At 44.0% G+C, this 12975-nt stretch overlaps 1 protein-coding gene across 1 annotated transcript in view; it reads left to right on the top strand.

The window, feature by feature from the left end:
• LOC131927465 (uncharacterized) overlaps positions 1-12975 on the top strand; it is a 43896-nt gene continuing 30921 nt past the window's right edge. The window contains exons 1-11 of the mRNA XM_059283151.1: positions 1-58; positions 1451-1648; positions 2075-2206; positions 4566-4712; positions 7381-7505; positions 8840-9011; positions 9578-9740; positions 9963-10051; positions 10570-10647; positions 11259-11390; positions 12381-12499. Coding sequence (XP_059139134.1) covers positions 1472-1648; positions 2075-2206; positions 4566-4712; positions 7381-7505; positions 8840-9011; positions 9578-9740; positions 9963-10051; positions 10570-10647; positions 11259-11390; positions 12381-12499 — 1334 coding nt within the window. The 5' untranslated portion in view covers positions 1-58; positions 1451-1471. The remainder of the gene's footprint in view (positions 59-1450; positions 1649-2074; positions 2207-4565; positions 4713-7380; positions 7506-8839; positions 9012-9577; positions 9741-9962; positions 10052-10569; positions 10648-11258; positions 11391-12380; positions 12500-12975) is intronic.

Below are 12975 nucleotides of genomic sequence, written 5' to 3'. Positions count from 1 at the left end.
CTGTTAGATGTTTCTGAAAATGTCTAATGCGATGTTGGGACTCCACTGTTTCATCTAAGTAAATATGCATTTATATTCGCCTTTATTTTCTGGTTCAATAATTGAAATGCCAATACTATAAGTAGGTCTATAACTTAAATTGCATACACGACGAAACAGAAAATAGAAAATCTATACTTTAAATTCCAGTTCGCCCACCCCCACAAAAGTTTTGAGTCCCCCCCCCCCCCGGGAGAACATATACAAAATACACTGCTTACGATGCCGGCAGTGTTTCTTCCAGACATTTTTCTCCGGGGGGGCACTTGAAATCTTCGGGGGGGCGGTAAACTTTCTTCGGGGGGGCGGACACTGTTAAAAGTATATATTTTCTATATAAATTATATAAATTTAATTTCGTTCGGGGGGGCGGTAAAAATTTTTCGGGGGGGCTTCGTCCCCCCGAAGAGATGCCTGGAAGAAACTCTGGATGCCGGTGTTTTTACTGTCTACATCGCTTAGCATCTACCTTACTATTGCTAAAAACTAAAGAGTAACCCTACTTTTGAAAACGCCAGTAGGTCATATCGATGTAGATCTAGTACTAGTATCGTTATCCTAATCCCAGTCCTGATTATGTCTGTAGACAAAAATTAAGGTACTATGTGAGGATTACTACACAAAAAAAAGTAGTACATGGGGTGGGGGAAAGTGCTAATCGACGTACAATTCTAGAAAGAAGGTACCACAAAGAAACTATACTTGCAGTGTTTCTTTCAGACTTTTTTCTGCTGGGAGGGAGGGGGGGGGGGGGCATTTGATATTTTCGTTGGGGGGGGGGGGGGCACTGGTAAAAGTAGATATTTTCTTTATAATTTCCATTTGGCTCAAGGGGGGGGGGGGGGGGGCGGTAGACTTTTTCGGAGGGAGAGAGGCTTCAAAGAAACTCTGACCCCTTGTCCTTCTTAACATCACAAAAACACTTACCAATCCTACCCCACTAAACAGAGGCGTAGCGACCCCTCCCGGCGCCCGGGGAAAAAATTGGCGCCCCCCCCCCTCCCCCGATGTATTTTTTTATATTTATAATTCAAAATAGCAGCTAATTTTAGCTTATTTTGGCGCCCCAAGGGTCGGCGCCCCGGGACATATGTACCCCCCCCCCCCCCCCGTCGCTACGCCTCTGCCACTAAATGAAAACCGCACGCCATCCTGTAAAAAAGATAAATCTAACGAAAATTAATTTGTATAACGTCTTATTATTATTTTTTAAATTGTCTCTTTTTCCCCGCCCGTGCCTTTGTACATTTTTTTTTTTATAATCTTCTCCTTATCTTTTGATGTGTGATACCATTTATGATAGTCACCTTCTCCTCTCCCCCTCCCCCACCCCCACCACAGAAATTAAAGTAATTTTTAAAAAAAAACGCGATTTCCTCTAACAAGACATTCGCTTTTTTTATACTCGCAGCTTTCAGGCGACAGTAAGCAGATGGATCGTCTGCTCCTTCCTCGAGTGAGGCTTGAGCCCGGGGGTGTGGAGGTGCCCATACCCGAGTCTGTCTCCCCCCTACCAAGATGGCAGAAGTTACCAATGGATTCAAAGTTTCCGGTCAACCCCGCCCCGCGCGGTGAGGTGACTTTCGTCACGACCAAGATGTGCCAACCGGTATGTGGTAGTTGCCAGATTTTTAACACGTTGCACTTCAAAAAATTGCTTTATTTCGGCGAATAAAGAGTACTTTTTGTCTTAAATTAACTAAATATATGCATATTCTATCAAAGTCTTGATCATTAAAAATAGATCAGTTCGAAAATACTTTAGAAAAATAATAACATTTTATATCACATTTTTAAAAAGCTACTTTCAATCAGAAATTATACATTAATTATACATTATTTGTAACTAAAATCACTGATAATGATAATTCAATCCGCAAGAGTTGACCCTTCATTAACCCTATTATTTAGACTTAAAATATCAGAAAGGCCAATTTCGATTACTCGAATACATTTTTTTTTTAAATTGCGTGAAACAAAACAAAAACTAATGTATTCCTACTTCATTTCAAATTTTTCGGACTGTGGGTTTCAGGCGTACAAATCAAAACAACACAAAGACTTTGACCTCACCGACCCCTACAACCGCACGATGAAAAGTGAGTACGTGGCACTGCATGACCCCAGTCTGAAGGCCTGGTTCGCCAAGCCCCACATCAGGAAGAAGGTAGATCTCACGTCTGCTGCGTCTGGCTACAGCAGTTCCTCGTCTGTCTCGTCTTTTTTGTTATACTTTATGACACTAAACATTGATTTTAGTGTAGGTGAATCTCATTTGTTACATCTGGCTACAGCAGTTCCTTGTCTGTCTCTTGTCTTTTTTTGTTATACTTTATGACACTAAACATTGATTTTAGTGTAGGTGAATCTCATTTGTTACATCTGGCTACAGCAGTTCCTTGTCTGTCTCTTGTCTTTTTTTGTTATACTTTATGACACTAAACATTGATTTTAGTGTAGGTGAATCTCATTTGTTACATCTGGCTACATTAGTTCCTTGTCTGTCTCTTGTCTTTTTTTGTTATACTTTATGACACTAAACATTGATTTTAGTGTAGGTGAATCTCATTTGTTACATCTGGCTACATTAGTTCCTTGTCTGTCTCTTGTCTTTTTTGTTATAATTTATACGATTACACATGTATTTTAGTGTAGATGAATCTCAATTGCTACATCTGGCTACAACAGTTCCGTGTCTGTCTCTTGTCTTTTTTGTTATACTTTGTAACACTAAATATGATTTTAGTGTAGGTGAATCTCAATTGTTACATCTGGCTACAGTAGTTCCTCGTCTGTCTCTTGTCTTTTTTGTTATACTTTATGACACTTAACATGTATTTTAGTGTAGGTGAATCTCAATTGCTACATCTGGCTACAACAGTTCCGTGTCTGTCTCTTGTCTTTTTTGTTATACTTTATGACACTTAACATGTATTTTAGTGTAGGTGAATCTCAATTGTTACTGTTAATATAATTGATAGATTCGATCTCCTTAGATGGTTTCGTGATTTTCCTGCACGTGAAATTTTCGAAAAGATGCCTGAAAAAAACTCTGCTCATGGTTGGGTTTAGCCTTCTGCTCACAAAAGGTCACTTAAACATGCTGACGACACATTATAGTCAGCAATAAGACTGATCTCGTGTTTTAGCCGTACCCCCAAATTCCACAGCTGATTAGCCGTACCCCCACATTCCACAGCTGATTAGCCGTTACCCCCCCCCCCCCCCCCACATTCCACAGCTGATTAGCCGTACCACCCACATTCCACAGCTGATTAGCCGTACCCCCCACATTCCACAGCTGATTAGCCGTACCCCCACATTCCACAGCTGATTAGCCGTACCCCCCCCCCCCACATTCCACAGCTGATTAGACGTACCCCCCACATTCCACAGCTGATTAGCCGTACCCCCACATTCCACAGCTGATTAGCCGTACCCCCCACATTCCACAGCTGATTAGCCGTACCCCCCACATTCCACAGCTGATTAGCCGTACCCCCACATTCTACAGCTGATTAGCCGTACCCCCCCCCCCCCCCCCACATTCCACAGCTGATTAGCCGTACCCCCCACATTCCACAGATGATTAGCCGTACCCCCACATTCCACAGCTGATTAGCCGTACCCCCCACATTCCACAGCTGATTAGCCGTACCCCACATTCCACAGCTGATTAGCCGTACCCCCACATTCTACAGCTGATTAGCCGTACCCCCCCCCACATTCCACAGCTGATTAGCCGTACCCCCACATTCCACAGCTGATTAGCCGTACCCCCCACATTCCACAGCTGATTAGCCGTACCCCCACATTCCACAGCTGATTAGCCGTACCCCCACATTCTACAGCTGATTAGCCGTACCCCCCCACATTCCACAGCTGATTAGCCGTACCCCCCACATTCCACAGCTGATTAGCCGTACCCCCACATTCCACAGCTGATTAGCCGTACCCCCCCACATTCCACAGCTGATTAGCCGTACCCCCACATTCCACAGCTGATTAGCCGTACCCCCACATTCTACAGCTGATTAGCCGTACCCCCCCCCCCCCCCCACATTCCACAGCTGATTAGCCGTACCCCCCCCCCCACATTCCACAGCTGATTAGCCGTACCCCCCACATTCCACAGCTGATTAGCCATACCCCCCCCCCCCACATTCCACAGCTGATTAGCCGTACCCCCCACATTCCACAGCTGATTAGCCGTACCCCCACATTCCACAGCTGATTAGCCGTACCCCCCCCCCCACATTCCACAGCTGATTAGCCATACCCCCCCCCCCCCACATTCCACAGCTGATTAGCCGTACCCCCCACATTCCACAGCTGATTAGCCGTACCCCCACATTCCACAGCTGATTAGCCGTACCCCCCCCCCCCCACATTCCACAGCTGATTAGCCGTACCCCCACATTCCACAGCTGATTAGCCGTACCCCCACATTCTACAGCTGATTAGCCGTACCCCCCCCCCCCCCCCCACATTCCACAGCTGATTAGCCGTACCCCCACATTCCACAGCTGATTGAGCAGAACTTGATCACAGAACAGGGCAACATCTCCTGTAGCGTGAGAGACTTCAACGACTACCGCTACTTTCTACGTCATCAGGCGGTCATCCGGTCACAAAAGTCGGTGACCAGGAAGGTGGAAGAATCGCATGTACAGGTGGGTCCTGTCTCTGTGGCTCCCTGTGTCCTGTCTCTGTGGCTCCCTGGGTCCTGTCTCTGTGGCTCCCTGTGTCCTGTCTCTGTGGCTCCCTGTGTCCTGTCTCTGTGGCTCCCTGGGTCCTGTCTCTGTGGCTCCCTGTGTCCTGTCTCTGTGGCTCCCTGTGTCCTGTCTCTGTGGCTCCCTGTGTCCTGTCTCTGTGGCTCCCTGGGTCCTGTCTCTGTGGCTCCCTGGGTCCTGTCTCTGTGGCTCCCTGTGTCCTGTCTCTGTGGCTCCCTGTGTCCTGTCTCTGTGGCTCCCTGGGTCCTGTCTCTGTGGCTCCCTGGGTCCTGTCTCTGTGGCTCCCTGGGTCCTGTCTCTGTGGCTCCCTGGGTCCTGTCTCTGTGGCTCCCTGGGTCCTGTCTCTGTGGCTCCCTGGGTCCTGTCTCTGTGGCTCCCTGGGTCCTGTCTCTGTGGCTCCCTGTGTCCTGTCTCTGTGGCTCCCTGTGTCCTGTCTCTGTGGCTCCCTGGGTCCTGTCTCTGTGGCTCCCTGGGTCCTGTCTCTGTGGCTCCCTGGGTCCTGTCTCTGTGGCTCCCTGTGTCCTGTCTCTGTGGCTCCCTGTGTCCTGTCTCTGTGGCTCCCTGGGTCCTGTCTCTGTGGCTCCCTGGGTCCTGTCTCTGTGGCTCCCTGTGTCCTGTCTCTGTTGCTCTCTGTGTCTGTGGCTTCGTGTGTCTGTGGCTTCGTGTGTCTGTGGTTCCATGTGTCTGTGGCTTCGTGTGTCTGTGGTCCCATGTGTTCTGTGTCTGTGGCTTCGTGTGTCCTGTGTCTGTGGCTTCGTGTGTCTGTGGCTTCGTGTGTCTGTGGCTTCGTGTGTCTGTGACTTCGTGTGTCTGTGGCTTCGTGTGTCTGTGGCTTCGTGTGTCTGTGGCGTCGTAAGGATGGTAGGATGTATTTGTTCTGAGATAGCAATGCATAGACTTAGCCGCTTTAGAATACGCTTGGTTTTGTTAGAATGGAACTTGTTTAATCAGAAATAGTATAGAAGTATTTGATACTTTTTAGCCGTCTACAGAGCGCAAGTATTGGACGTTAATTATTTATTTAAATATCACGTCACCCACCTTCTTTTATAAGCTCAGTTAAAACTGTCAACGGCTTTCATAAAAAATACAACAGTTTAACAGCAATGTGAAATATGTTCTCCTCTTTGGTTCTGTGAAGTGGAGAGTTACACAAACTAGCAACAACAAACTTCAGACTTTCATTAACGGATGTCTCTGACGCGTATTGAACATCAGGTGGCTAAAAAAATTGCCAATGCCTTGCTGTGGAGAAAAACTAGGCAATACCTTATTGGCAAAGAAATACAAAAGTGCAAATAGAGATGGATTGGACACACCTTGCGTAAACCAACTAGCAACATCACTAGACAGGCACTAGATTGGAACCCCTTATGAAAGAGGAAAGTAAGAAGGCCAAAACAAATGTGGAAAAGGTCAGCTGTAAGTGAAGCAGAAGCAGCCGGAAAGTCGTTGGCCCAACTTGGAGGAATCCCTCCACAACCGAGTACGACGGAGAGGTGTGGCTGTGTCCCTGTGATCCATAAGGGGTCCACAGGAATGATGATGATGATGACATAATCTTACTAGAGCCTTTTAAAATACCTCTTTAAAACAAAAATAAAAACCCGAAATATTTGTTGGTATTTGTTTAGGCCGTAAGAATGTGTTTATTATGTCAAAAAGTATAAACTGAACACTTATAAGGAAAAGATTTTCAAACCCCATACACTAAATATCGAAAAGCCTACAATTTCCTTTAGGTTTTTGTTCTGTCAAGCCTTGTTAGTTCATTTAAAGTAAACAAAACAAAAAAAAAAAAAAAAAAAAAAAAAAAAAAAAAAAAAAACAGCACAGTCATCAATTTACTGTTCGTAAACATAAAATAATAAAAAAAAAACGAATTGTAATGTTTAACAAGCGTCAAGGCCACGTTGTTTGTTGGTCCTAAGTTTGTAACTGTAACTAGTACATAAAGATAAACTATGTGAATGTTATTGAAACAAAACTGTATCAAGCAAAAAAATTTGGTTATGTTCTAGGCCTATTTTCGAGAATTTTCTTTTTTTTTTAAACGGAACTCACCGAATTATTGCCATTTTTTTTTCGACAAAAAAAAAGCAACCCTCAATCTTGTTCTTAATGCTGCAAATTACAGCGCCGTAATTTTAGTTACTAGCAGAACTTAGAACTTCATTAGTGTTGTAGATAATAAAGGGTTCGTCCATAACAGACATAAGTTTTTTTTTATCCCTGTCAGCTTTACCTCCTGCGTCCCCCCCCCCCCGAAAAAGATATAAATAAATAAATCCTGATGTTCACATTGCGTCACTTATTTCAAGCATGCCACCCACCATCCCCGACAACGTCCTAATCTTCTGCTCCCCCCCCCCTTACAATTATAGTTACAATGAAATAATACATATTGCTATAATATTAATTTTTTTGGGGGTAAAAATATACATGGTACTATTTTTTCTCCCCCCCCCCCCCCCATCCCCACACGCACCCTCCGCATCACCGTCATTGTCTGTGACGTTATTTATAGACGACCCCCCCCCCCCCATTATAAAATATTCTACCAGTTACCTAACACTAACTCTATCGACTAAATTTTCATTGTCCCCAGCAACGACGAGAACGGATACTCCAAGAAAAGAAACTGAAAGCGGAAGTGTTTGGTGTCGAGGTCAAGTACAAACTGCTCAAGGCCAAGCAGACGAACAAAGATATTGAAGATGAAAAAAGGAGGAAGTAAGGGATAGATAAAGAGTTAAAATGTTTTACGTTTTACGATTACATTTGGATTTCATCCAACAGCCTGTTATGTGCCACGTAGGAAATGTATCCGATTTTTCTTTTCTGGATTTGCTTCCTTAGTCTTTGTCCACCAAAGAACGAACTACAAGGCAGGAGTTGTTTTATTTTAGAGTTTTCAGTCTTAGAAGGGTTGCTGTCTTCAGCTAACGAGCCTCATCTGCTTGGGGTTTCGAACACGGGACTTTTGGTTTAGCAGCCATGGGTTTTACCGACCCGACCACGCCGACTTATGATTAAAATTTAAAAAATAAAATTCGGACACATGCAGCAGTTACAGTAAAAGATTGTCTCCAGAGGTCTGAGAAGCGGCAAGGATGTAGTAGTGAGGGGTGGGGTGTGCTGTGAGATGAGACTTTTTATGGGCTGTTCATGAATAGCACGAACCTGCGGTTTAAATTGAGGGGAGGGGTCTGATATTTGTCAATATGGTGTACTTGCACACAGGCAGTAGCAACAATAGGCCTTCCGTATACTTTACGTTAATTCTTGCCAGTAAACTTTACGTTAGTTCTTATCAGTAAACTGGACGATAGTTCTTGCCAGTAAACTTTACGTTAGTTCTTATCAGTAAACTGGACGATAGTTCTTGCCAGTAAACTTTACGTTAGTTCTTATCAGTAAACTGGACGATAGTTCTTGCCAGTAAACTTTACGTTAGTTCTTATCAGTAAACTGGACGATAGTTCTTGCCAGTAAACTTTACGTTAGTTCTTATCAGTAAACTGGACGATAGTTCTTGCCAGTAAACTTTACGTTAGTTCTTATCAGTAAACTGGACGATAGTTCTTGCCAGTAAACTTTACGTTAGTTCTTATCAGTAAACTGGACGATAGTTCTTGCCAGTAAACTTTACGTTAGTTCTTATCAGTAAACTGGACGATAGTTCTTGCCAGTAAACTTTACGTTAGTTCTTATCAGTAAACTGGACGATAGTTCTTGCCAGTAAACTTTACGTTAGTTCTTATCAGTAAACTGGACGATAGTTCTTGCCAGTAAACTTTACGTTAGTTCTTATCAGTAAACTGGACGATAGTTCTTGCCAGTAAACTTTACGTTAGTTCTTATCAGTAAACTGGACGATAGTTCTTGCCAGTAAACTTTACGTTAGTTCTTATCAGTAAACTGGACGATAGTTCTTGCCAGTAAACTTGACCGCTGACACTAAGCGACGCATGTTGTCAGTAAACTTGACCGCTGACACTAAGCGACGCATCTTGTCAATAAACATGACCAGTGTCACGTGATAAGTTTTCTCTACCGGGTGCCAGGTTTGAGGAGAAGCAACAGAGACAAGAGGAGAGGCGGAAGGAGGTGGAGCACGTCAAGCTGATGAGGTCAAGGTCGTACCGGGAGTTCGAGAAGCTGAGGCAGCGGGAGGAGAACACGAGGAGGATGGCGGAGAAAAAACTCCTGCAGTTTGAGACGGAGGCTCAGAGGAGGGTGAGTGAGGGCTGGTTTGTGGGGGGGGGGGGGCTGTCTCATGGGGGCTATGTGTGTGTGGGGGGGGGGAGGGCAGGAAGTTGCGGATGGGCCTATTCCGTGGGCGGATGGTGCTTTTTTACTTAACCCATGGGCTGGTGGTTGGGTTGCTTTTCTTTTAGTCATAATACAAGAATGGGCGCATGGGGTTGTTATTTAGTTTATTTCATGGCGTAGTGATAATAAAATATGGTCCTATATATTCCTAATTGTTTATCATTGTGATAGTATGCTGGCATTGTAGTTTTCGTGGTCAGTGTTTATTAAGGCATACAGTGCTAATATGTGATAACATAGTTGTCTACTAATGGGTCTATACAGTTCTTGTATCTTACCATAGGATGTTATTATGGGTATGGAAATTCATAGTACTATACAGTGCTTATACATTCATGTATATTATAGGCCTATATATATATATATATATATATATATATATATATATATATATATATATATATATATATATATATATATATATCACACAGCTGAATATAATCGATTACATTCGAGAGCAACGATTCCAGCAACACGATCAAAAGGTCAAAGAGGCCTGGAGAAAAAAACGGGAATACCAGATGAAGATGTTGGCGGAGGAGGAGAAACAGAGACTTCGTGTGGAGAAGCAGAAGGAGGTAGAGAAGAGGAAATACGAAGAGGAGATGATGAAACGGTTGACGAAAAATCAAGGTAGAGGACTGTGTTCGTACTTTAAATAGGAAGAGGTTTTCCAAGTTAGAAAGAAATTGTGCATTAAATCAAAAAAGCACAAAGTTTTCTAGCGAGAAATGACAGTTTAAAAATTGATACTTTGAGTCAGATGCTGACTTGGGATTCTATCCAGCTAGGTAGAAGTGAGATAACATGATTTAAATGCAATCCTGTGATATTAAAATTATTTTTATTTTGTAGTGTCTCGTTTAGTGAATAAAGAGGACAAGGAAAGAATAAGAAGTGACAAAAATGAGATTTTTGAACAACGTCTAAATCAAGTGCTGAAGGTACGTACGGTTTAAGGTCTGCCCGTGTGTCTGTCCGTTCGTCTGTCTGTCTGTCTCTCTTTCCGTCCTTTCGTCTGACCGTGTCTCCGTTCTTCTGTGTGTCTGTCCGTTCGTCTTACCGTCTGTCTCTCTTTCCGTCCTTTCGTCTGTCCGTGTCTCCGTTCTTCTGTGTGTCTGTCCGTTCGTCTGACCGTCTGTCTCGATGTCCGTCTGTGTGTTTATCCGTTCTTCTATGTGTCTGTCCGTTCGTATGTTCGTCTGTCTCTCTGTCCGTCAATTCGTCTGACCGTCTGTCCGTTCGTATGTGCGTCTGTCTCTCTGTCCATCAATTCGTCAATTCGTCTGACCGTCTGTCCGTTCGTCTGCTCGTCCATCCGTCCATCATGCAAGACATTCATCAGCCCACCTCCCACCAACTATAACCCAACTTTGTATTTAAGCCGGTTTTCTCAGCTGCTTCATATTATCATTCACACTCTATCTCTCCACAAACTGTTGGCTATTTGATCAACTTGTAGGACACTGAGAAGAAAACTCTGTGGAAGTTTGAGAACACCCAAGATTCCAAACGCCGAAACAGCTTCTGGATTGTAGAGGTCAGTACATTTCAAAACTGGTAACCTTTCAGAATGTATTTAAATTCGGTTAAAATGGTATTTAAATTAGGTTAAAATTTTACTAAAATTTTTGTTAAAATTAGATTAAAATTAGATTAAAATTAGATTAAAATTTGATTAAAATTTGATTAAAATTTGGTTAAAATTTGATTAAAATTTGGTTAAAATTTGGTTAAAATTTGATTAAAATTTGATTAAAATTTGATTAAAATTTGATTAAAATTTGATTAAATTTTGATTAAATTTTGATTAAAATTCGATTAAAATTCGATTAAAATTTGATTAAAATTTGATTAAAATTTGATTAAAATTTGATTAAAATTTGGTAAAGATTTGGTTAAAATTTGATTAAAATTTGGTTAAAATTTGGTTAAAATTTGATTAAAATTTGATTAAAATTTGATTAAAATTTGATTAAAATTTGATTAAAATTTGATTAAATTTTGATTAAAATTTGATTAAAATTTGATTAAAATTTGGTTAAAATTTGATTAAAATGTGATTAAAATTTGATAAAAATTTGGTTAAAATTTGATTAAAATTTTGTTATAATTTGGTTAAAATGTTCGTTAAACTTGTGTATCTTCCAGGAAGTTCTACAGCGTCTGGGTCTGAGTTCTGAGGTCCCTTTGAACAACCTGCTGAGTCTTGCCGTGTCCAAAGCTGTCAGGAAACTGGAAACGGCTTCCGTCATCTCTGAGGAGCAGCAGCTGTTAAGTTCGGTGGGTCGGGTACCGGGTGGTGGTGGGTCGGGTACCCGATGTTGGTGGGTCGGGTGTGGGTTGTGTGTGGGTCGGGTACCGGGTGGTGGTGGGTCGGGTGTGGGTCGTGTGTGGGTCGGGTACCGGGTGGTGGTGGGTCGGGTGTGGGTCGGGTACCCGATGTTGGTGGGTCGGGTGTGGGTTGTGTGTGGGTCGGGTACCCGATGTTGGTGGGTTGTGTGGGTCGGGTACCCGATGTTGGTGGGTCGTGTGTGGGTCGGGTACCCGATGTTGGTGGGTCGTGTGTGGGTCGGGTACCCGATGTTGGTGGGTCGGGTGTGGGTTGTGTGTGGGTCGGGTACCCGATGTTGGTGGGTTGTGTGGGTCGGGTACCCGATGTTGGTGGGTCGTGTGTGGGTCGGGTACCCGATGTTGGTGGGTCGTGTGTGGGTCGGGTACCCGATGTTGGTGGGTCGGGTACCCGATGTTGGTGGGTCGGGTGTGGGTTGTGTGTGGGTCGGGTACCCGATGTTGGTGGGTTGTGTGGGTCGGGTACCCGATGTTGGTGGGTCGGGTGTGGGTTGTGTGTGGGTCGGGTACCCGATGTTGGTGGGTTGTGTGGGTCGGGTATCCGATGTTGGTGGGTCGTGTGTGGGTCGGGTACCCGATGTTGGTGGGTTGTGTGGGTCGGGTACCCGATGTTGGTGGGTCGTGTGTGGGTCGGGTACCCGATGTTGGTGGGTCGGGTATCCGATGTTGGTGGGTCGTGTGTGGGTCGGGTACCCGATGTTGGTGAGTCGGGGAAAAGATGCGTTAATGCTTGAGGGTTCGAACCTATGAGGTAACATTGCTTGTAATTTTATATTTTAGGGTTGAGGAAGAAATACATGATTTTTGTACTACAAATTAATAGCAAAAGGAATTTCTAAGAAGGTTACTTATAAGTCATCCGTACATATTCTGTATGCATTTAGTTTTTTAAGATTTCGTTTGGTGATTTTTGTCTCCTAGATCATCCATCTGATGATACGTCAGGTCAAGGACGTTTACCTGACCAGGGATGAGAACTTCCTGGCTGTGACGGACAACGATGACGATGAGGACAAGGAAGAGAGGCCAGCCCCACCCAGGTTAGTATCACGTGATCCTGTTCAATATTACAAGGTCAGTCCAACCCAGGTTAGTATCCCAAGGTCCTGTTCAATATTACAAGGAAATAGTCTCGTCCTTCTCTATACACACGTGTAGGTGCTAACTTGTACACTCTTGTTCTCTCTGGCTTGATCACATGTATTTTACTTGCTTGTAACCTCGCCAGTGGCGTAGCGAGGTCGGGTGTCACCCGGTGCGCCACTTAATGGTGTCACCCCCCGGAGGCGTAGCAACCTTTTCCCGGGGACAAAGTTTTTCAAATTTTCGATTTGCACCCCCACCCTCAAACTTTCGATTTGCACCCCCCTCAAACTTTCGATTAGCACCCCCCCTCAAGTTTTTCTCTATATATTTTGCTCTTTTTTGCCTTGGTGTCACCCCCCTAAATGGTGTCAGCCGGTGCGGTCACCCAACTGGTCCTATTACGTCTTCTGTTGGTCTTTCCTCCTAGCTT

The sequence above is a fragment of the Physella acuta genome, unplaced genomic scaffold (assembly GCF_028476545.2).
Source record: "Physella acuta isolate Inbredline_101_S28 unplaced genomic scaffold, ASM2847654v3 ptg001406l, whole genome shotgun sequence".
In the NCBI taxonomy this organism is placed as follows: domain Eukaryota; kingdom Metazoa; phylum Mollusca; class Gastropoda; family Physidae; genus Physella; species Physella acuta.
The sequence above is the reverse complement of the archived record's forward strand: the minus strand, read 5'-3'. Positions and strand labels throughout refer to the sequence as shown.